The 22349-nt window shown below is 41.2% G+C and overlaps 1 protein-coding gene across 5 annotated transcripts in view; it reads left to right on the top strand.

Annotated features, from left to right (window-relative positions):
* Positions 1 to 8825, top strand: part of Atl2 (atlastin GTPase 2) — a 43476-nt gene extending 34651 nt beyond the window's left edge. For 2 of the 5 annotated variants that reach the window (XM_005073613.4, XM_040730719.1), the window contains 6 exons: positions 443 to 570; positions 2033 to 2089; positions 2997 to 3068; positions 3663 to 4094; positions 5709 to 5723; positions 5819 to 7508. In XM_005073613.4, coding sequence (XP_005073670.2) covers positions 443 to 570; positions 2033 to 2089; positions 2997 to 3068; positions 3663 to 4094; positions 5709 to 5723; positions 5819 to 5926 — 812 coding nt within the window. In that variant the 3' untranslated portion in view covers positions 5927 to 7508. Of the gene's footprint in view, positions 1 to 442; positions 571 to 2032; positions 2090 to 2996; positions 3069 to 3662; positions 4095 to 5708; positions 5724 to 5818; positions 7509 to 8426 lie in introns of those variants that run through there. The other 3 variants (XM_040730718.1, XM_005073611.4, XM_021229292.2) reach the window with 3 other exon arrangements.
* Positions 8826 to 22349: the final 13524 nt, after the last annotated feature.

Genomic DNA, 22349 nt, shown 5'->3' with positions numbered 1-22349 from the left:
ATAACCACATGGTTTGCTCCTCCTGGGGGACGACTAGTTCACCTACTCTCAGCATTCCTTAGTTGCCTGTAAATGCATCCTTAAATTTCCTATTTTAGTGGTAGCCATGTGATTGCTGTGTTCTCCTGCTGGTTCTAGCCTGCCTTGGGTTGCCACCCTTTAGCATACTGATTAATCCAGTTTATAATGTGATCTTGCTGAGGACTCATGTCTTGAAGCTTCTGGATTCTGAGGGCATTTCAATTGTGGTCTGCTGAATCAAGTGTGTGACGAGAGAGAGGGAGAGGGAGAGAGGAGAGAGAGAGAGAAACTTTTTTTTAGAAAAAAGAATACTTAAGTAATAGATGCTATGTACTCTTCATAAACAAAATTTCATGATTCCATCAGTGAGAACTTGTTTGTGTTTTTGGACTAATATGTTGGCTAATTTCATGTCTACCAGATATCGATGAAGAATTTAAACGGGAGCTTCGAAATCTGGTTCCATTACTGCTTGCTCCTGAAAATCTGGTTGAAAAAGAGATAAGTGGATCTAAAGTCACTTGTAGAGATCTTGTAGAGTATTTTAAGGTAGGTGAACTCTAAGCTAAATGGCTGTCTAAAAAAGAAATGTAGTTAACTTTTAAAGCATCTTCACGTACAAGAAATTTACTTTCAAGAAAATAAAACCATATATTTTTCTGCCTTGAATCTGTTACATCAACCTTAAGGTTATAGCAGAGTCTGGAGAGAGATGGCTCAGTTGTTAAGAGTACTTCCATAATCATGAGTTCCAGAGTTCACATCCTAGACACCATGTAACGAGCTAGGCATCTATCTCACATGTTTGTGGCATTCGAGAGGGCGGAGAGAGTAAGATGGATAGGGCTTGCTGGTTACCTGCTCACTGAGAGAATATGAGCTAAAACCATGAATCAGAGGAATGTCGGGGTATGAGAAGATAACATGTAACTCCTGGTCTTTGCGTGTTAGCATAAGCTGTGTGTATACACCAGACTCATGAGCACAGAGACACTCACATGTGTGTGCACATGGCACATACAGAGGTAAACAGGTAAACTTTTTTTTAAAGGTACAGTACATGGTGTTTTCCGTTTGGTGATACTCTGTTCTCAGAACTATCTTTCCTTTTCTGCATCTCTGATGTGGAGAGGGGAGCCATTCTTCAGATTGTAACACAGCTCTGCCATTTTGAGTGATACCTGGAAGTGACTGCATGATTCTGTATCTCAAATTCTCACAAAAATCTTCGCTTAGAGCTCTGAGAATTAGTAAGAGTAGCTAAAAGTGTCTATACTGGTTTGTGAGTCCAAATAAGCTACTTGTGTATATTTTTTTCCTGTTAGGACAAGTTGATTAGACAAGGTTGTATTAATAGTAGTTGTAGATAGGTGGGTGGGAAATACAGCTAGGGAAGTTAATGTATTTTGCTTACCTGTAGATACTTGCAATCATTGTTAATTACAAAATAAGTTTGAGTCAGTAGAAAGTTGAGGTGAAGATTCGTGTTGGAATGCCATAAACTTGTCCTCCTTACTTTTTTCCTCCTCTTCTGTTGTTTGAGAATTTTATACTTGTGTATAATGTCGTTGATTAAATCCATACTCTGTTCCCTTGCTACAACTTATCTCCTAAACCCATTCCCCACTTTTCTCTTGAAACTGTTTTTTTAAACCCAGAGTCTATTTCTTATGCTTTGACTACAGATTAGGATTTCTTTTTCCTTTGAGTTAAAATATTTAAAATAATGGGTTAAAGTGTTTTCTAACATTTATGTATGGATGACATTTTACATACAAAACTCTTAAATATGAGGTACAACTTTAGACAAGTTGGAATTATACTTAGAAATATTTCTGTAGAGTTTTTACTTGGCAACATTCCTATGTGATGAAAATCAGAACAAGATTAACTTTGTTCTAAGTCCTAGAACTTCATTTTGGTGTGGTGAACTATTATGTTTAATATGTCTTTGGGGACATGGTATATAATTGCATTTTATATCAATACAGTGAATCTTCTATCTTTTTAGGCATATATTAAAATATATCAAGGAGAGGAACTACCACATCCAAAGTCTATGCTTCAGGTAAGAGTAAGGAAGTGTGTGGGGTGGTGGTGTGGTTGTATATGTTTGAGGGAGAATTAAAACCATAACTTCAGAGGGATACAGAAGATAGAGGTACATTAGCTTCATTGCATATAAACAAATTTTTATGTACTTAAGATAGCGGATGAACTCTTAAGGTTTGTATAAGTTTTTTTTTGTTTTGTTTTGTTTTGTAACTGCAAATGGAAGACCCTGATCATGTATTGACTGATAGAAATGTGAGCCTTGTTACTTTACCTTCAGATACCAAAAGTATACAAACATTCTCTTTCACAGGTTGCTTTAATATAGACCCCTTTGAACTAAATTGCTTTTGCCCTGAGCCTTTGATGAAGGGTTGTTGCTTGATCTAAGAATTCATTTCATTTGCTAGTCATGGGCTGCTTCTAGTGCATGTTCTGTGTGTGTCCTTTTGGGGTACTATTATTTTTATATACCTTCTATATTTTAAAATTTGCCACTTTGGGCAATTCCTCAGTTTTATAGTGGATTAATCCAGTATTTATATTAAAGCTCATGCAAGAAAAAAACAACCCTGGTCTGTGTGTTTAAAAATGACTCACGTGAATCTGGTCGTTCATACAAGGAATTTTTGATTCCTAGGGACTCAGCACATTTTTGGATTATGTCTGTCTATCTCTGTCCATTTTCTGAGTGCATAAATCTGTTTTAGCACAAACCCTCTCAGATGGAAATTAGACAGGGAGTCCTACTGTGTCATATTCCTTTACACTAATGCACACTTCCAAAGGAAAGTAAAACAAGAGCTTGATATTTTTCTGTTCATTTTCAGAATTATTTGTTGTGTATAATCTGTTAATAGGAATTTACAGCCATAGGATACTTTTCCCCTTACAGTAGTAGCATATTTAATTTTGTCTTTTAGGCAACAGCTGAGGCTAATAACCTTGCTGCAGTAGCAGGAGCAAGAGACACCTACTGTAAAAGTATGGAGCAGGTTTGTAACTAATGCTAAGCTTTATGCTAGATAAGAGTAGAAGATGTTTTATATTTATAGTAATTGAACTAATTTGTACTCCTTACAATTATCACGCTACCTTGTCCTGTAATTGTCTTTTTGTGATCTTTGCTGGAATAAACTGTTAGAAAGTAAGTCACATGGCTAGCTAGTGTACAGGATACACAGGCTCCACTGCTGTTTTCTGACTTTTAATTCAGAATGCTAGTTAGCCCATGATGGGAGTAACATTAGCTTAAGACCAATTAGTTTCTGCACTAAGCTCACTCAGCTTTAAAATACTGTGTTACGTGTTCTTTAATCTAGTCTCCTGCTGGTAATCTGTTGTGCTGCTTTGGTTTTCTAGTGTAAACTCTGTGTCATCGTCTTGGTGGTTCAGCCACATTTGGAAGGTTACTTGATTGATGCAGTTAAACACAAAAGAATAGGATTTGATTACTTACTAGTTATGCTCAAGTTTAAAACTGAGCCATGTAGGTGGTTTAATTTTGAGACTGAAATCTAGGAGCAGGGGTTGCCTTTCAAAGTATTACTTTTAGCATGTAATCCCTCATTTTTATTTGACTTGTACAGGTATGTGGTGGTGATAAGCCTTACATTGCACCTTCAGATTTGGAGCGAAAACACCTGGATCTCAAGGAAGTGGCACTTAAACAGTTTCGTTCTGTGAAAAAAATGGGTGGAGATGAATTCTGCCGTCGGTATCAGGACCAGCTTGAAGCTGAAATTGAAGAAACCTATGCAAATTTTATAAAGCACAACGATGGCAAAAATATCTTCTATGCTGCTCGTACCCCTGCCACACTGTTTGCAGTAATGTTTGCTATGTATATAATCTCAGGACTGACTGGCTTCATTGGCCTAAACTCTATAGCCGTCTTATGTAACCTTGTCATGGGGCTAGCACTGACGTCCCTTTGTACGTGGGCATATGTTAAGTACTCTGGGGAGTTCAGAGAAATTGGAACAATGATTGATCAGATTGCTGAAACACTCTGGGAACAGGTTGGTATCTATCTTTTGGTTTTGCAGTGACTAATCTCATTTTGTGTGATTTCCACTCCCACTTCCTACATTATTTGTACATATACTTTTCCTTTACATGAGGAATGCCAAGAGGATGGACTTTTTGGTTTGTTTGTTTTAAGTTTAGAATCTAATTTAGTTAAACTTTTGTTTCTCTATTCATAATTATAGTTTACTTTGGTTAGCTTCAATCTCTAATGTTTTTGGTTGATTCTTAGTTATAAGTCTGATGATTATGCCAGAGAGGGCTAGATTTACTAATAATATTTTTCTTTAAGAAAATACCGCTGGTAAGAGATTTTAAAGGTAAGGAAAAGAAGTTTGGAAGTACAGTTTGGAAGTAGTTTGGGGGAGAAAAATGAAATTTCTTTTACATTATTAACAGGAAACTATAGGAGCAATATTGGAGTTAGGTGCTCGTATCTTCTGTGGAGATATTGGCAATTTATTGCAGTATTCCAGGACTAATAACCCCACAGATTTTTCAGAGAGAGAGAGAGAGAGAGAGAGAGAGAGAGAGAGAGAGAGAGAGAGAGAGAGAGAGAGAGAGAGAGAGAGAGAGAGAGAGAGAGAGAGAGAGAGAGAGAGAGAGAGAGAGAGAGAGAGAGAGAGAGAGAGAGAGAGAGAGAGAGAGAGAGAGAGAGAGAGAGAGAGAGAGAGAGAGAGAGAACAGAGTGGTGGCGCACCAGAGAGACAAAAGTCAGCTTCAGTGGTCATCTCTCACATACGTCAGTGAGAGCACTTGCTCTGCAGTTACCTGTTAAGGAAAGCTCTTCTATAGTTTTCCACCTGGTTGCTTGAGTATAGGTAATTTCTCTTGTGGTTGTTGTTAAAATCATCCCCATTAAGTACCCAAACATCACCTCATCATCCCAAGGAACAGAATGAACGCTCAGGCTACTACTGATGGGCAGTAGGAGAGGTGCTCTTAAACTCACGGTTCTCAATCTCCCTAATGCTGCGGTCCTTTAACACAGCTCCTCATGGTGTGCTGACCCCAACCATAAACTTAACTTCCGTTTTCACTTCATAACTGTAACTTTGCTACTGTTACAAATAGAAAATGTAAATAATTTTTGGTCCTAGAAGTTTGCAATGGGGATTGTGACCCACAGGTTGAGAACCACTGATATAAAGTAACCCATTCTATTAATTTGGACTTTTCTCTTTCAGAAATTACTCTTATGTATTAAGATCTCCTCTGGAGTTTGTGTTTTGACATTTTGTTAAGTTCACATTTTCACCTCTTAAAACCAATCTTACTGCGATATTTTCTAATAGAAGATGGATTAATAATATCACGGCTTTAAAAATGATCTTTAAATTGTTGAAGCAGTACTGTCCTTGTACCACCTGGGTTTCAATAATTATGTAGGAGCTTTTGATACCCTTTCTGTTAACATTGACTCTAGGACTTTAGAGGGACTGTTTTTATAGAGCAGCTTCATGGGAGTCTCAGGTGTGCAAAGTTAGTTTCCGTGTAGTAGAGCGAGATAAGAGGCACAGTCAGCATCCCCAGTCAGAGAAGACTTGAGCTGTGTCCAGCAGGCCTGGTCTAAAATGTCTTTGCATTTCTCTTTTCCTTTGCTTCAGAGGAGTCCCAGGAAGGTGAGAAACCTACCCAGTCTGAAATTCTTCTAGTCTTTAACTCTAGCTTCAAGGCACTCTGAGTCACTTTCCTAACCCATCACTCCATGTTTTAGGTGTTTTCCAAACTGTTTGAAGTCACTAGACGTCGAATGGTTCATCGTGCTCTTTCATCAGCACAGCGACAGAGACTGTCATCCAACAATAACAAGAAGAAAAATTAGACAGTATTTTTAACTTTTTTCTCTATCTGAAGTGTTCACACTTATTCATGTAGGACAATAAGACCGTCTGGGCCGGTCTGCATAAATGCTGTATACATACCAGATTTGATGCTGCATATAGGGTATGGATTGCACATCCATCTCATAGGATTTGTAAATGGTTTGAGTAAGAGGAAAGTAATTTTGTTGCATTACAAAATGTCTAACTACATTGTTTGTTGCATCATAACTTTTTTTTTTTGGGAGAAGCATTCTTTTTATTTCTCACATTCCTGGTTATTTTGCCATTGATTTGAATTGAAGTTTTTATATGTTTTTATGTGTACTCTTTTTTTACCTCATGTTTTTGTTTGTTTTGCACATCTCTCATACCACAGGTATTGAAGCCCCTGGGTGATAATTTGATGGAGGAAAACATAAGGCAGTCTGTAACAAACTCTATCAAAGCAGGCCTGACTGACCAGGTGTCTCATCATGCCCGATTAAAGACAGACTGACAGTTCATCTCCTCATGGACTCCTCTCCCTTTTTCATGCTTGCTGTACAATGAGAACTCAAATAAAAATAAACCAAAGTTTACAATCAACTGTAGAAGTAGTTTAGTGTAACTGGCTTCACAGATGGCCGCCACAGAGTGTGAACATTGTTGGTTTCCAGCCTTATTCTGGTGTCTCCTTAGACCTGGGGATGGCTGAGGAGCAGTAGTTTATCATGCACATTGTGCCATGTTTAATTCTTTCCTTTCTTTTTACTGAATCTAATGTTAGTGAAATTTGTCTTATGTAAAAGGATATTTCAGGGAAATATTTTAAGAAATCTATTTAGAGTCTCTTTAATATAGTGTCCCATTGAAACTTTAATTTTTAGAGAATTTATGAATCACTGTATTAAGAATCAGATCAGAATGACAATGAAGCCTTTATTGAGCCACGACATTAAAGTGTATATTGCTTTACTGCCTTCCATGCCAGTATTACATAAATGCATGTATCAGAAACGTCACAGAAGTCACATGACAACTCTTAGAGCTGAGAAGGTAATTCTGAGGTGTACATTTGTCTTGCCTTTTAAGATTTGTAACCCTGCCCTGAAAGGAGATGCATATCTGGGAAACCTAACTGTCTTTTTGCAGTGTAGCCTTCATGTACATAAAATATGCCGTTAATTTTATTGGGGGAGAAATTCCATCCAAAAATGTTGCCTACAGCTATGAGTTAAGAGTGTCTGTACAGTGTGTAGCTTTTATTTTCTAAAAATCACAGGTAGGGCATGTATATGAATTATAAATATATAAATACAATTTTGTATTAAAAGTTTTGTAGTTTACGGCAAAATCTGGTTCTGTGGTAGGCTAATAAGTACAGTCCCTGTGAAAGGAATGTTTGTGGCTCATGTCAGTGTGTGAATGCATAGACAGTTTGGAGTTTTGATATATTTGTGATATTTATCTTCCTTGAGCACTTCGATCTCACCCCAAGGGAATTCAATGGGAGTGTTTTATTGTGACTCGTCCTCTGTTGCATTTTAAAGTTCTTGTAATTTATTTTCAGTACATAATTAAAAATTTGTTGTATATATAAAATGAAACTTGTGATTCTTTTTAAAGGAATTCCTGAAGTCTGTATCTCACCATATAACTCGTATTTGTTCATGCAGAAAAGAGTGTGGATTAGGGTGCACCCAAGCTAGAGCTCAAGGCATCGTACTTCAAAGTTAAGCTTGTGAAAGTTACATTTCTGTGTCTGTAAGGAGGGTTTGTTGTGAGAGCCTATCTGGGATTGATTAATTTTCCTTCTTCTCACCCATCTCTCTACCTGCCCTCATCGTGTGTGTGTGTGTGTGTGTGTGTGTGTGTGAGAGAGAGAGAGAGAGAGAGAGAGAGAGAGAGAGAGAGAGAGAGAGAGAGAGAGAGAGAGAGAGAGAGAGAGAGAGAATGAATGTGTTATGTAAAGCTACCTTTAAGCTACCTTTTTAAAAAAATTGCTTTTTTGAGACAGGGTTTCTCTGTATTGCTTTGGAGGTTTCCCTGGAACTCTGTAGACCAGGCTAGCCTCAAACTCACAGAGATCTTGTGTGCCTCTGCCTCCCGAGTGCTGAGATTAAAGGCATGAGCCACCAATGCCCAGCCCTTTTCAATATTTTTATAACTTCCTTTACAAAGAACTATTTACAGCACTCCTGTTTGGTTTTTAAGTAAAGAGAATTATGTTGAGTTGCATGCATGAAAGGTTTGCTTAATTTACTTTGGTTGGTCTATTTTCCCCTCGCTCCCATTCCAGTCTTGGTTTTATATGGCTGTTTGTTTCCATCTATAGTAATTGCTGCCCACTCATCCATCTGTTCTTACACAAAAGAATAATCCTAACAGGGCTCTCTATTTCTCTGACCATTTTGTTTTATGAATGCTGTAAACTGTTTTTATGAATGAGAAATAAAGTTTGTTGTATACTAGCAATTGATCTGAAATTAAAAACTTACACAGCTTTTTTTTTTTTTTAAGTCTAGACCATTGGACTCCATAGTATTTCTTGCTAAAAACAGTGTTTTCCTTCAAGAATTCTCTTCAGGACTCAAGAAAGCACTTTAGTTTCATCTGGAAGGTTCTGCACACTGTTAAGCAAGAAGCAATGAGAACAAAAAATGGATTAAAGACAAAACATTGAAATAACATCAGTATTAAATGTATTTTCTGTGGCACATCTTTTCGTAGTGTTACAAAATAGGTTGGCTTTTTTTAAACTTAAAAGATGGTTTTTCTCAATGACATAATTTATCTTTTTAAGACACATCTTTTGTAAAAGGAACAACCATTTGGGACTCTGCTATTGAATATGTCTTTTCATGATTGCTAGTCATCCTTCTACAAAACATTTGTAAAATTAAATAGTAGTATTTCACATTTGAGACTTAATGTTTTCTTTAAAAAGAATATTTTTAAAGTTGTATATTTGTGTGGGTATGTGTACCAGAGTACAGGTGCCCATAGAGGCCAGAAGAGGACGTTGGGTCCCTTTGAACCGCGGGTGGTTGTGGGTTGCCCAATATGGGTGTTAGGAACAGAGCTTGGGTCCTCTGGAGGAGTGGTGAGTGCTGTTAGCCACAGCTTATATAGAATTGAAGCTGGCATGACTGCTTGTTTCAGTTATGTTTCATTATGTGCTTTTAAACATTTGGTTTTAGCCTGGTTAAAGGCCTTTCAAAACATACTTTACAGTAAGAGGGCTGTTCAATTTTGGTTCCTTGGACAAATTACCTATAATGGAGTTGGGGCCTTGGCTGTGGGGTTAGTGCTTGCTGTGGAAGCATTAGGGGCAGAGTTTGGATCCCTAGAACCTACCTAAAGCTGGAATCCAGGGCTACTATGGCAAGAAGGGTGGATGGAGACAGGAGAATGCCTGCAAATTCAGGCCTGATAGCCTGGTGTATGGAATAGTATCCAAGAGACCCTCAAGGTAGAAATTCTGAAATTCTGACTGCCAGCATTCACACATGGAGGCACACACACTACACAAATCACACACACGCGCACACACACACACACACACACACACACACCTGACCTCTATGATACCAATTTAGTGTTTTAGCCAGGTAATAAATCTGCAATTGGATTCACTGCTTAGTTGCAAGTGTGGTGTGTGTCCCACTGCATACTTTGAAGCTTTAGCTTAAAAATTAAATGACCCTTGTTCTTTCCTGCTAGCCTGACTGGGCTGATCTGTGGATACTGGTGCTTTTCCATTCCTGCGTTGGTGAAAGTCGTCTTGGAGAGTTGATGATGTATTCTGCCAGCTATCTTTCCCCTTGGCTACACAAGTCAAATGACTTGCTTGGGTTCTGTGTGTAACCAAACCTCAGTAAGAGACTGATGGGGAAGTCCTGTGTATATGTCAATAAAGCACTGTTGGCCAATAGGGAAGCAAGGTAGATGGGACTAGGAGTTAAGGAGGACTCAGTAGGAGAAACACAGGGAGTCATCATGTAGCTGCCATAGGGGTAAGAAGTCCGGACCCTTTTCTCCGGTAAGAGAAATACTTAGATTAACAATTATGGAGTAAATACTTTAGTCAGAGCTAGCCAGTAAGAAACAAGCAAGGCCAACAGCTTCATAATTGATACAGAGTCTTGTGTGTTATTTGGGGACTACAACTTGACAGCCCAGGTGACTGGTGGGGAATAACTAAAGCAGCTGGCAAGGAAAAGGCTTCTCTCAACAAGAGATGGTGTTGGAATTCTTCAGTAATTGACTTGTAGTGAAAGCCAAATTGGAGCTTCCTGAAGCAGCACAGAATTACTACTTACCTACTTTAGTAGTCTTCCATTGAACCCTAGAGACTTGGATCTACATTTTGCTGGGTTTAGGCAGAGGAATGAGCTGTCCTTAACATACTACAACAAAATACAATGTCCATGCTTTCTGCAGTGTGGCTTCAGGTGCTCCTCAGAGTGACATGTCGAGATCAAAAGTCCCTAAAGATGTATCTGTATAAGAGCTGAGGAAGGGGTAACATATTACTACCTCAATAAAACGTTTCCACCAGGCTTGTGAAATTGAGGGGAAATCACTCCATCAAAAGTCTTGGCAGGACATGGCGGTGCATATCTTTGATCTTAGGACTTTGGAGGCACAGGAAGAGGTAGGATCAAGTTCCAGGCCAGTATTCAAGAGGCTTAAGGCAGGAAAATTGAAAATTCAAGGCTAGCCTGGGCTACATGGTGACATCCAGTCAGTGTCAAAAACAAGAAAAAACCCTGATCAGAGATACAGTGGTATAACAGTCCTGGCTGGGTACATGCTGTTTGGCCACATTCTAAAAAGTGCTAAAAGTAGAACAAAGGTTAATATCAAAGCAAAAGTGCGAGTGTAGGGGGGTGTATGGGTGCTTTGTCAGCATGGGTAATCACCTGTTATACTTGGTTATATTTGACGTGAATCCAGGATTAGGCTATACATGATAAATCTCTTTTTAAAATTTGAGACAGGGTTTCACTATGTAACCCTGACTGACCTGGAATTCACTATGTAGACCAGGCTAGCCTCAATTCCTAACTACCCTAACTACCTACCTCTGCCTCCTGAGTACTGTGATTCAAAGAGTTCACCACCATGCTTGGCCCAGTTTTCTTTTTATGAGGATGAGAACAAATCAATGATGTGTGAAATGTGCTTACTGTGTAGGTACAGAAAACTATCCTCTCAATTTTGTGTTAAACCTCTGACCTGCTGATGGCTTGACCAACTGTATAATACACTTCTTGTGGTTTGTGGGTTTTTTTCCCCAGTGATGCTGAGGCTGGGACTTGAGACTTTTTGTACGCTAGCCAAATGCTCCACTACTGAGCTACATCCTCTGCCCTTTGAGAGTTAAAAACAGTTTTCTCTGGCATGTTTATGTGATCAGCAGGCAACACAGACATCAATGAGTCTGTAGTCACTAACAGCAAGGATGACCATCTAAACTGGCCCGACTTATTCTCCTGGAGCATGAAGATTCCTTCACATCTGTAATTTAGGCTCAGGGAGGTGGAAGGGCTTGACTTAAGACTGCTTCTCAGCACACCACTTTCAAGTTCTGTGGGCTTGCACAAATGCTTTGACAGTTGAGCCTTAGTTTCCTACCTTTAAAGTAGGAGCCATATATACTTTTCAGTTATCTTAGGGTGAGGTGAGAATGTATCAAAACATCAAGAGACAGACCTTTAAATCCTTTGTGTAGAGATACATTTTAGAAAGCTACCAAGTTAGGTCTATTTTTAACTTGGTTCTGCTTTGTAAGGAGTTTAACTGAATTTTGGAGCATGGAGATACTGTTTTGTCTATGGAAGATAACCTTCTAGATTAAGCTTCTTAGAAACGAATCCTTTTTTATTTTTTGTCTTTTATATTATACAATATTTATACATGGTAAGTGCTCAGAATTTTTCCTGTTAACCCACTAAAATTTTCTTGCACAAAGACGATGTGCTTTGACCATAGACTCCTATTATTTTCTTCCTTCCCATCCATTTTCTTCTTACCAAGTCTCCCACATGTTTTCATTTTCATATTTTTTTTTTTTGTCTTTTGAGACAGACTTTCTCTGGGTAGCCCTGGTTGTCCTGGAACTCAGTAGAGCACCCTGACCTCAAACTGAGAGATCCAATTGCCTCTGCCTCCCAAGTGCTGTGATTATGTGGGATAATGCTCTTGTACATTGTAAAGATTTGTCACTTGTATCGGTTTAATAAAACGCTGATTGGCCAGTAGCCAGGCAGGAAGTATAGTCAGGGATACCAGACTAGAAGATTTCTGAGAAGAGGAAAGGCAGAGAGTGAGTGTCAGCCAGATTCAGAGGAAGCAAAATGAGAATGCCTTACTGAGAAAAGGCACCAAGCCAAGTGGCTAACCATAGATATTTATGGGTTAATTTAAGTTGTAAGGGTTTGTTAGTAATAAGCCTGAGCAATAGGCCAGTTTATAATTGATATAAGCCTCTGTGTGTTTATTTGGGACTGAATGGCTGTAGGACTGGGTGGGACAGAAACTTTCATCTACAGGCGTGCACCACCACTGCCATGCCCAGAATATTTTTAAATCATTGACCTCATTCCCCTGCCTACCCCTTTCTCTTTCTAACTGTAACAGCCCCTGTGGATAAGCTAGATGGGTATTTGATAACTATTGTCTAACCTGAGGCTAGATTTTCTCCCTTGGCATCAAAATACTAAGACACAGAGCCATTAATTTAAACCTGGTAAAGTGCCATGGAAGAGATAGAGGTGAAACTTCCTAAATATTTAGATTATCTTCAGAGTTTTAGTATAGCAAAACTGATTTAATAAGTTTTCTGGATGTCTGCCTATAACCTGGAGTTGGCTCCTAGCCTGTCTGTTTGGATAAAGTCCTGCTTATATTCATCTTGTAGATAATAGACAAAGAATGTTCACATGACTTAGCATAGAGCAATTGCTTCTTGGAAAGAATGAAAGCTTGACATTCAGACTGTCTATGCCAGGTACCACAGTCCAAGCTGTGTATGCTCATCTGTAGCTGGACTTTTCTCTCCCACCGCCAGTTCCTGAATAACCACTCAAGGCTTAATATGAATTATAATTGTTTAGCCTGTTAGCTCAGGTTTATTATTAACTAGCTTTTGCAAGTAAATTAACCCATTTATATTACTCTATATTTTACAGTGAGGTGTGTGACTTGTTACCTCACATCTTGTTCCCCCTGTGACTGCTGGCATCTGCCTTGACTTTGCCTTCTTTCTCCCTGTATCTCTGCTTGGATTTCCCACCTAGCTATATTCTGCCCTGTCATAGGCCAAAGAAGCTTTATTCATCAACCAATAAAAGCAACACATGTGCAGCATATAGAAGGACATCCCACATCACTCATCTCCACTGTGTGTGCGTGCGTGTGTGCGTATGTGTGTATGTGTAGTGGTGTAGGGGCAGAGGTTAGCTTCTTTCTCTGTTGCTTTCCACTTTTTGTTTTGGAACAGGGTCTTTCACTGAGTCTAGAGCTCAGTAATTGGCTGAAATGGATGGCCAGCATTCTTCCCCGCCCCCTCCTGCTACCAGGGTCCTCCTGTCTCAGGTGTGGACTAGCATGCCCAGCTTTTCATGTGACTACTGGGTTCCTGAACTCAAGACCTAATGCTTATACAGTAAGCATTTAGCTATTGAATGGTCTCTCTGACTCCACACCTTCATTTACATAGTCACCTGAGTAAAAACAGCCAGTCTCAGACTTTTGAGCTGTACAACACATTGTTTTTTCATATATATAGTGATTATTACAGTCAACCAAATCAGCATTTATTATCTTATATGACTGTTCCCCTTGTGTGTGTGTAATGTGTAAGGGTGCTTAAAACCAACTCAGCAACTTTCCAGCACATGATATTATTTTTTATTTATTTTGTGTGTGTGTGTGTGTGTGTGTGTGTGTGTGTGTCTGTGCTTATGGGAACATGTGACACAGTGAGTGTGTGGAGATCAAAGGGCAACCTGCAGGAACTGGTTCTCTCCCACCATGTGGCTATGGGTGGCTGGACTCTGGCCTTGGGCTTGTTGGTAAGCCATCTTGCCAAGCCACAGTGCAGTGTGAACGGTAGCCCTTACACTCTGCACTTCCTCTCTCTGCCTTCCTTACTATATGCCTTTCAGTATGACGGCCTTTATAAGGTAGGGCTTGTCTCTGTTATCCGTTCTAGCTCATAGAACAGTGCCTGGCACAAGTGAGAACATAGTGCACAAAATATTAACTTTTTGAGTCTTTCAAATGTATCACAATTTTTTAAAAACTTTTTAAAGATTTATTTATTTATTATGTATATAGCATCTGTCTGTATGCCCACAGGCCAGAAGAGGGCGTCAGATCTGATCACAGATGGTTATGAGCCACCATGTGGTTGCTGGGAATTGAACTCAGGTCTCTGGAAGAACAGACAATGCTCTTAAGCTCTGAGCCATCTCTCCAGCCCCCTGTATCACAGTTTTTAAACATATATTTCAGCAGTACAGGCTATTAGATGAAATGACTGTCAGTCACAACAAACATGTAAATATCTTCATGCCAAAAGTCTGGAGAGGTCCCAAGAAGCGACTGGATATGTTTAATTGGCATTGAAAAATAATTGCACTTATCCAAAAGTGTCATATTTCTTATACTTCTGGTTGTGAGCCTCACCTTTAACAGCTAAGCCATCTCTCCAGCCCTGTATATTTCTTTAAAAAGTCTGACCATACATGAAATGAACCTCTTTCAGTTATTTAAAAATTATGCATATGTGTTTGGGTATGAGCACTTGTGTTGTGGGAGGTACAGAAGTCCTTGATCTCACAGATAAGCACTAGGGTGTCCTTGTCTCACAGATAAGGAATGTTAAACACACAGGACTGTCCCTTCAAGGGCAAGAGTGTATAACCTGTTTCTCACCCAGAAGGCCGGGAGTGAACATGGTTAATAGTCTGGTGACCAAGGCCACAGACCCTCTCCAGACGCTTATTGTGAGCTTATTGTGAGCTTGTTCATTTATAGAGCCTGTCTTTAGTAAGGGTGTACAATTACTTTGTAAAAAGTTTTTGTTTAGTCACATCTTAAGCTCTATTGCGCACATGGGATTGAGTTAATTGTCACCAGGAAATGTTTTGGCAAATTGTGTTGTGCTTAAATACACCTAAAATAAACTACTCAGGGTCAGATGTAGATGGAGGTTTCTGTCCCCCCTGGTCCCACACCTGTTTAGTCCCAAATAAATATACAGAGGCTTATATTAATTGTAAACTGTTTGGCCGATGGCTCTGGCTTCTTATTGGCTAGCTCTCTCTTAATTAATAACCCATTTCTATTAATCTAATATTTCCACGTGGTCTTGGCTTACTGGAGAATGCCCGGACCTGTTCTTCCTTCTGTGGCTACATGGTATCACCCTGGTGACTTCTCTCTCTTTCCTCTCCCCAGAATTATCGTCTGGCAGCCCCACCTATACTTCCTGCCTGGCTAATGGACAATCAGTGTTTTAATCATCAACCAATAAGAGAAACATAAATACAGAAGGACATCCCCATCAGTCAGACTCTTGAAGTTTGAACCAACACTGGCTATTTAGTTGGGTTGAACTGAACTGCCTTCTTGCCCTCTGCCTGTCCTGGTCACAGAGACCCCCATATTGTGTAGATGCCCATGAAGGCCAGAGGCATAGGATCCCCTGGAGCTGCAATTTCAAGCATTTTTGAACTGCCCGAGGTGGGTGCTGGGAACCAAACTTGGGTCTGCTGCAAGAGTAGTGAGCCCCTAACTGCAGAGCCATCCTTCCAGTGCTCTTTCAAATATATGTTTGGGCACCGTGGGTAAACTAATAGAGAAGAGTGGTAAAGCAGAGGTCTTGAGGAGAACTGTAAAAAGACAGGGTGTTGATCAGTTTTACATTAGTTTGCCATGGTGGTATTGCCCAGTAAAGCTGGCTCTTAGATGTGGAGAGTGGTCATGTTGAATGAGTGCCAGATTTTATGTCAGTTGTGTGTGTGCCTATGGATTATTATATTTTTTCCTGATTGAAGCATAGTGGTGCCAGGTATGTGATATCAGCTGAGATCTTAGTGAAGACTTTCATAAAAGGGTGAAAAGACATTTTATGAAAAATTCCAAACATAACAGAGCAGTATAATGAATTCCCCTTGGTCCATCGCCGGGCTTAAATGGAATATCACACAGCCAAATTGTTTTCACATGTGTACTTCCGTTTATCTCACAGTAGGCTTACTTTGAAAAGTCTCAATTATTATATAATTTCGATCATAAATGTTTCCATATGTATTGTAAAATAAGACCATAATTTTAGCAACCATAGTATCCTTGTCATTCCTCAAAGAAAAGTGATTATTAATATCTAAATCCACTTCTCATCTAAAATTTCCCTGTTGTCTCATAAGTACATTTCTAAAGTCCTTGAGCTGCTATGAGAGACTAAGTTTAGTGTTCGTAAACACTGCCCTGTGGTATGCCTCAGGCTCTGCTCATCACTCATCGCCTCCAAGATGAAATGGGACCCACCAAGGGTTACACATCTACAGTGGGCCACTCTGACTATCAGTCAGGGAACACTTTAAGTGAGAAAAACCTCATTATTTTTCCCCCACCGTCCTCTTGCCATTTCAAAAGTTAATTTGCATTTCCTGTAATCCTAGATGGAACCCAGAGAAACATTATGCTATTCACTCACTAACTTCCTGCTCTCTGGTTCACTTCCTGTCCAGGCAGAATTTTTCAGGATGAAGACAGTAAACTTCAAAGAGCCCATAAAGAGCACTAGTTTGTGGGAGCAGTGGCGATGGCGGTGGGGGTGGGGGTGTGATAATATTATAGCTGTTATAGAAACTATTAATTTACTCCTTCAGTTTAATCATCCCACAAAACTTAATGTGTAGCATGCCATGTATAAATAAATACCTGTGTAACGGTCTCATCCAGATGGGCCACGGAAGAAGGCTCTTAAGGGAGAGTAGAGCAATTGTAGAAATATTTTTCAATTGGTTTTTGGTTTATTCATTCCACAATCATTTATTGGGTGGTAGTTATAGGCAAGAGCGGCCAGGTGGTGGTGGTACACGCCTCTAATCCCAGCATTCGGGAGGCAGAGGCAGATGGGTCTTTGTAAGTTTGAGGCCAGCCTGGTCTACACAGCAAGTTACAGGATAGGCTCCAAAGCTACACAGAGAATCCTTGACTCAACCCTCCCCTTCCAAACAAACAAACAAACAAACAAAAAGGGTAGCAGTAGGAGTGTTATAGGAATGTCAGTTAGCAAAAGAGGAAGGGATGTCTCTGTAGGAAAGTCAGACAGCAACAAATGTAACAGCAAAGTTTATGGTTTGTTAGAATGTGACAGCTCTAGGAAAAACTCAGAACAAGATGGGTCTGTGAGCCAGAGACAGTGTTCTGTAGAAATGGGATAGAGAATGGGCTTCACCCAGAAGGTGTTAATTGAACGAAGAGAAAGGTGAAGGAATGCACACCTATGTTTTGGCTGGTGCTAATGCAGTGTGGGTATCGTTTTCAGGGAATAGTTTGGGGACAGTTACCAGTGGGGACGGGGTGGGTGAGGGGTAGGAATAGTAGGAGACGATTAGGAACCCAGGCCATGCAGGTCTTTCTGGCTGTTGGATCCATGTAGGAGAATTGGGAGACAACGGGTATGGGGAGCAGAGAGCTGTGAGCGCTTACAGAAAGTTTACTTTAGCACATGACTGAAACCATCCAGGCCAGCAGCAGTGACCTTGAATTGGATGGTAAGGAGCAGATTTTGGAAACTGTTCATGAAAGAAGTTATGCTAAGTGTGTTTCCTAGGTGTGTGGCATATGGCTTGTATGTATTTTTAATCTTTACCACTGTGCTTGTAAAAATATTCAAAGATGGGGAAGCCGAGAAAGTCAAGACCAGTTACCCCCTACTGCCTTGTTTCTAACTAAACCAGACTTCCTAGTTCTAAGTCAAGACCAGTTACCCCCTACTGCCTTGTTTCTAACTAAACCAGACTTCCTAGTTCTAAGTCAAGACCAGTTACCCCCTACTGCCTTGTTTCTAACTAAACCAGACTTCCTAGTTCTAAGAGCAGGATCCCCTTTAGGTCATTTAAGTAAGAGACAGGAATCATAAAATCCACGAAAGCTTGCAGATTTCTTAGGAAACAGCCCTGAACCAAGTATGCCAGGGGCTGTAGCATGATGCAGCCTCCGTGCATGATGGGAACAGCCTTCAGTACCACTGACTTTATTATGTTTGCTTCAAACACTCAGTTGCAAAATAATGTCTTGGACCTTGTGGTGGTTTGAAAGGAAATGGTCCCCATAGGGAGTGGCACTATTAGAAGGTGTGACCTTGTTGAAATAGGTGTGGACTCATAAGTCACTATGGAGGTGAACTTTGAAGTCTCATATGCTCAAAATGCCACCAGGTGTCTCAGACCACTCCCTGCTGCATTCAAGGGAAGATGTAGAACACTCAGGTTCTTCTGCAGCACAATGCCTATCTGATGCCACCATGTCACATCACGATGCTAGACTAAGCCTCCCAAGATGTAGGCCACCCCAATTATCTTTTCCCTTTATAAGAGTTGCCATGGTGATGTTGTCTTGTCACAGCAATAGAAACCCTAACTGAGACAGACCTGGAGATCGGGTTGACGGAAATGGATGCCCTAATTGGTAACCTAAAATCTCAAAATCTCACTGTACTCTAAAAATTATTCTATGATAAAGGGTGGATTTATACTTGGGGGATGACCAAAGTCAGGGGGTAGTATCAAAGTTGTGTTCCCCCGCCTCTGGCTGTCCAGCACCAGCATACCTCTTCTTCCAGTACCTACAGCAGAATGTCACTCTCTCGTAGAGAGGTGGCATTCCCTCCTAAAAAGAGATCCCCACATCCCAATTTAAAACCTGTTTCTAGTTTCCTGTGTTGCACACACAGACTTACATTCCCTTTGGAGTTGTTCTGCATATGAATGTCAGGTTAGCTTCTCAAAGAAATTCCAGTTCTCTTGAATAGCTAGTTACTGAGGTATGTGAAGTGGTCAAACTTTAGCCGTAGTAAGAATTATTTCACATTCAATAAATGGTATCCCCACTAAAGATGGTTCCTGTGTCTCCATATCTGCCTTCACTGACCCTTGCAAGACGTATCACTGGAGGGCCAACTGCGGTGAAGTTGGAGCGAGGGACAGAAGATGACACAGAGAACTCCATATGATTTCTCCATAAAGGAAACCCTTTGGCTTTACTTTACCCCATGGTTTTTAGATGCTAGGCTCTCAAAGAAATAATTTCTTGGCAACCAGTCATATTTAGGAAATTTACTTCTCTCTTTAAAGTCTGAATGTCTGATTGAGCTAGTTTGTTGACCTCCAGGAATTATTCAAAGGTTGTTCTGGGTCGGTGTCCAAATGACAGTGCATGTCTGGTGGGCACTGAGTTATTTTCAAGCATGTATGAATACGTATGAATAGAACATTGTAAAATATTTGCAATTTGGGCTCATGACCGTTGGAATCACCAGGCTTCCACAGGGCTGTAAGCGTGACTTTCATACTTGTTTCTTCATTATATCAGCACATATTTCAGATGCCATGCTGCATTCTGGGGTACAGTGTTGAGTCACACATCCACGACTTTTCTCAGGGCCTTCGTTTTCCTACATAGGAGGCAGGTAACCTGCCAAACTCCATCTTTCCTTTCTGATTGCTGGGAAGCCCTGTCATTCACCTGAAGTCCAGCAGGGGGCAGACGAAGCCTATTTATGATATCATTCAGGGTAGCCCAGCATAGTAGATTATAACTCATTTCGTTCAGCTCTTGAGAGAAACTAGAATTGTGTTTATTATGCTTGTTATTTGTTTGACTTTAGTTGATCTGACATCATATGAGAAACCAGGTCCATTTCATCTTCCAAAGTAAAGATTTTCCTGGCATGGCTGCTGGAGGAGAGCTCTTTAAAAATAAAGTGTTAGGTGGATTCCATAAGTGTGACATTTTATTCAGGTGTTTCTTTATGTTGGACTGTGGCCACATTTGTTGCTGAGAGGATGCCGTTAGCTGATCTGGGGGGCACTGAAAAGGTGAAGAGATCAAAATATGGATGGGTTCTGGCATGATTCATTTGGTGAGCGAGTGTGCACGTGCATGACTCCCAGGCAGGCTTCCAGTCCGTCTGTGTGGATGACGAGATACAAAGGCAGCAGGAATAGCTAAGGACCTCAGTGAACCCCTCAGCTCTGAACATTCAGTACCATCTATGGATTGTAAGAATTAGAACGGCCCCGTCTGTCCAAATAAAGAATTCTGTAGTGCCCCAAAGAAGTTACATTTCATTGTAACACTTAAAGCTTGAGGAAATTATCCTATTTCTTACAAGGCCTTACTTTTCTTTTTCTTTTGGTGGGTGGCAGAAAACAGCGTAACGACATCCGTGTAGCTGTTGTCTAGGAATGGACAGGCTCGCACGGTGGTTCATAGTTACAGGGCATTACCGAGAGTGGCTCCCTGCCGGCTTCTCAGCTTCCTGTGTATGCGCAGGTGCAGTGCTGAGCGTCCCTGTTTTGGACTGCCTTTTCAAGGATGCTTAGAATCAGCCTTGGAAGATGCTATTTTCTCTTCAAAGTAAAAGGCACATTTGCTTAAAGCCTTCAGAGGTGTGATGTCTCCCTCAGGATCAACGAGCAAGCTTTCCCACTCTAATGCCACCAGTGAGCTCCAGGTTCAGTGGGAGACCCTGTCTTAAAAACTAAGGTAGAGGTAGTTAAGATGGCCGAGTGAGAGAGAGCGTGCTGGGGAAGCCGGAGTTTGAGCCCTGGAATCCGTGTAAAGGTGGAAGGAGGGGACCAACCCTACACAGCTGCTCTCCACCCTCGCTACTGTGCTGTGGTGTGTTCACGGGTCGTAGAATTGAGTAAAATGCTCATCCCTCCCGCCCCCCCCCCCCCCCCGTAAACGCGCATTTCCCGGTCACTTTCGGTTTCCAAGTTGGAAAAAAAATATCAAGGTAAGATGTGTGGAAGCCACCTTTGCAACTTTATCTACTCATTGCTTAGGATGGGAATGGCTGTCTCAATTCTTTTGCTTTAAGTGCTATGCAGAAACCAGAGAGCTTTCAACAATGGCAAACACAATTGATGACTCTGCCTCTTACAGAAGAAAACCATAATAAACACAAGATCCTCGGAGGCAGGCGAATTAGGACCACAAAATTCCAGGGTTTTGCAGTCTTGTAAAAGCACCATGGCAACTGCTTCGCAGTCTTGGATGGGGATTCTTTTCTTCCAAGTGGCCACGCCTCCGGTTGGAGGTGTCTCCTTCCCCCTGCTGTGTCCTTTGCTCATTGGCTTGCTGTGAGCATGACCATCTCCTGGCTTGGTAGACTACCCAGACCTCCAGAGCCAGCCAGTCTCTAGAGAGGACCAGGAAGTCTCCAGACTGGCCACCATGGCTGTCCCTCAGCTCCAACTGCACCGTGCCGGCCAGCGAAGGGTTACTTCCCTGGAAACGTTGCCGGCTTTCCACTCACCTAGTGTACATCTTTGTATGTTCACCCCGCCTGGGAGGGCACCTGCCATGATCAGTGCCGAGTTTGCTGGGGGCCAGAGGAGAGTCTTTGCTTCTGTTCTTACACCAGCAAGGTCTCCGTCATAACGACTGCGTCCTTCCCCTCCCTGTCCTTGTCTGTCCTATTTTCTGGCGTCTCGATGAAAGATCACTTTTGTGGAAGGAACAGACATCCTAAGCTCCACCCTACTCCAGATAAAGAATGCCCAGGAGCAATCTTTAGATGTGCAAGGTCAAGACAAAGATTGGGGAGCTGCACGTGCCAATGGGGTTTGGGGACTCGGTGTCCTCTCAAGCTTCAAGGCCCAGATGGTCTCTCCCGAGTCCTTCCAGGCCCTCTTGCCCTCCCTGCATCAAGTATCAGGAAAAGAAGCATTCTAGTGGGTCCCGTGGTCACACAGGAGTGCATTGTCTGCAGCACCCGTGTGTCGGGAGTAGGAGCGTGGTGTGACCAGCCCCTGAAAAGGTGATGTGTGTACAGAGAGCAAGCTGAGGCTCCGTGACAGATGAGGAGGACTTGGCGGAGACTTGTGGGAGAAGAGAACAAGCGAGGTACTCTGCTGTCTTGGTTATGTTTACACAGCTCAGAGACCAGGAGGGGAGTAAGGAGGCCTCAGATATGATTGCTGATAAGAGAGGGGTTAAGTCATTTCCTGGTGCCAACAGCATTGGAACCAGGACCACCAGGTCTCCCCCCTTCCCCCTACTTCCCTGGCCCAGAACTCACTTATCTTCCTTTGTCCTGAGTGCTCTTGGCTGAGATAATCACGTTAGTGGGTGCTTGGAAATGTGCCATAGTCATCTCCATGCTTGTGAGGACCCTACAGCTAGGGCACT

This window comes from Mesocricetus auratus, unplaced genomic scaffold, assembly GCF_017639785.1.
Source record: "Mesocricetus auratus isolate SY011 unplaced genomic scaffold, BCM_Maur_2.0 Super-Scaffold_100024, whole genome shotgun sequence".
Taxonomy (NCBI): Eukaryota; Metazoa; Chordata; class Mammalia; order Rodentia; family Cricetidae; genus Mesocricetus; species Mesocricetus auratus.
Note: the sequence above shows the minus strand (reverse complement) of the source record. Positions and strands in the feature narration are given on the sequence as shown.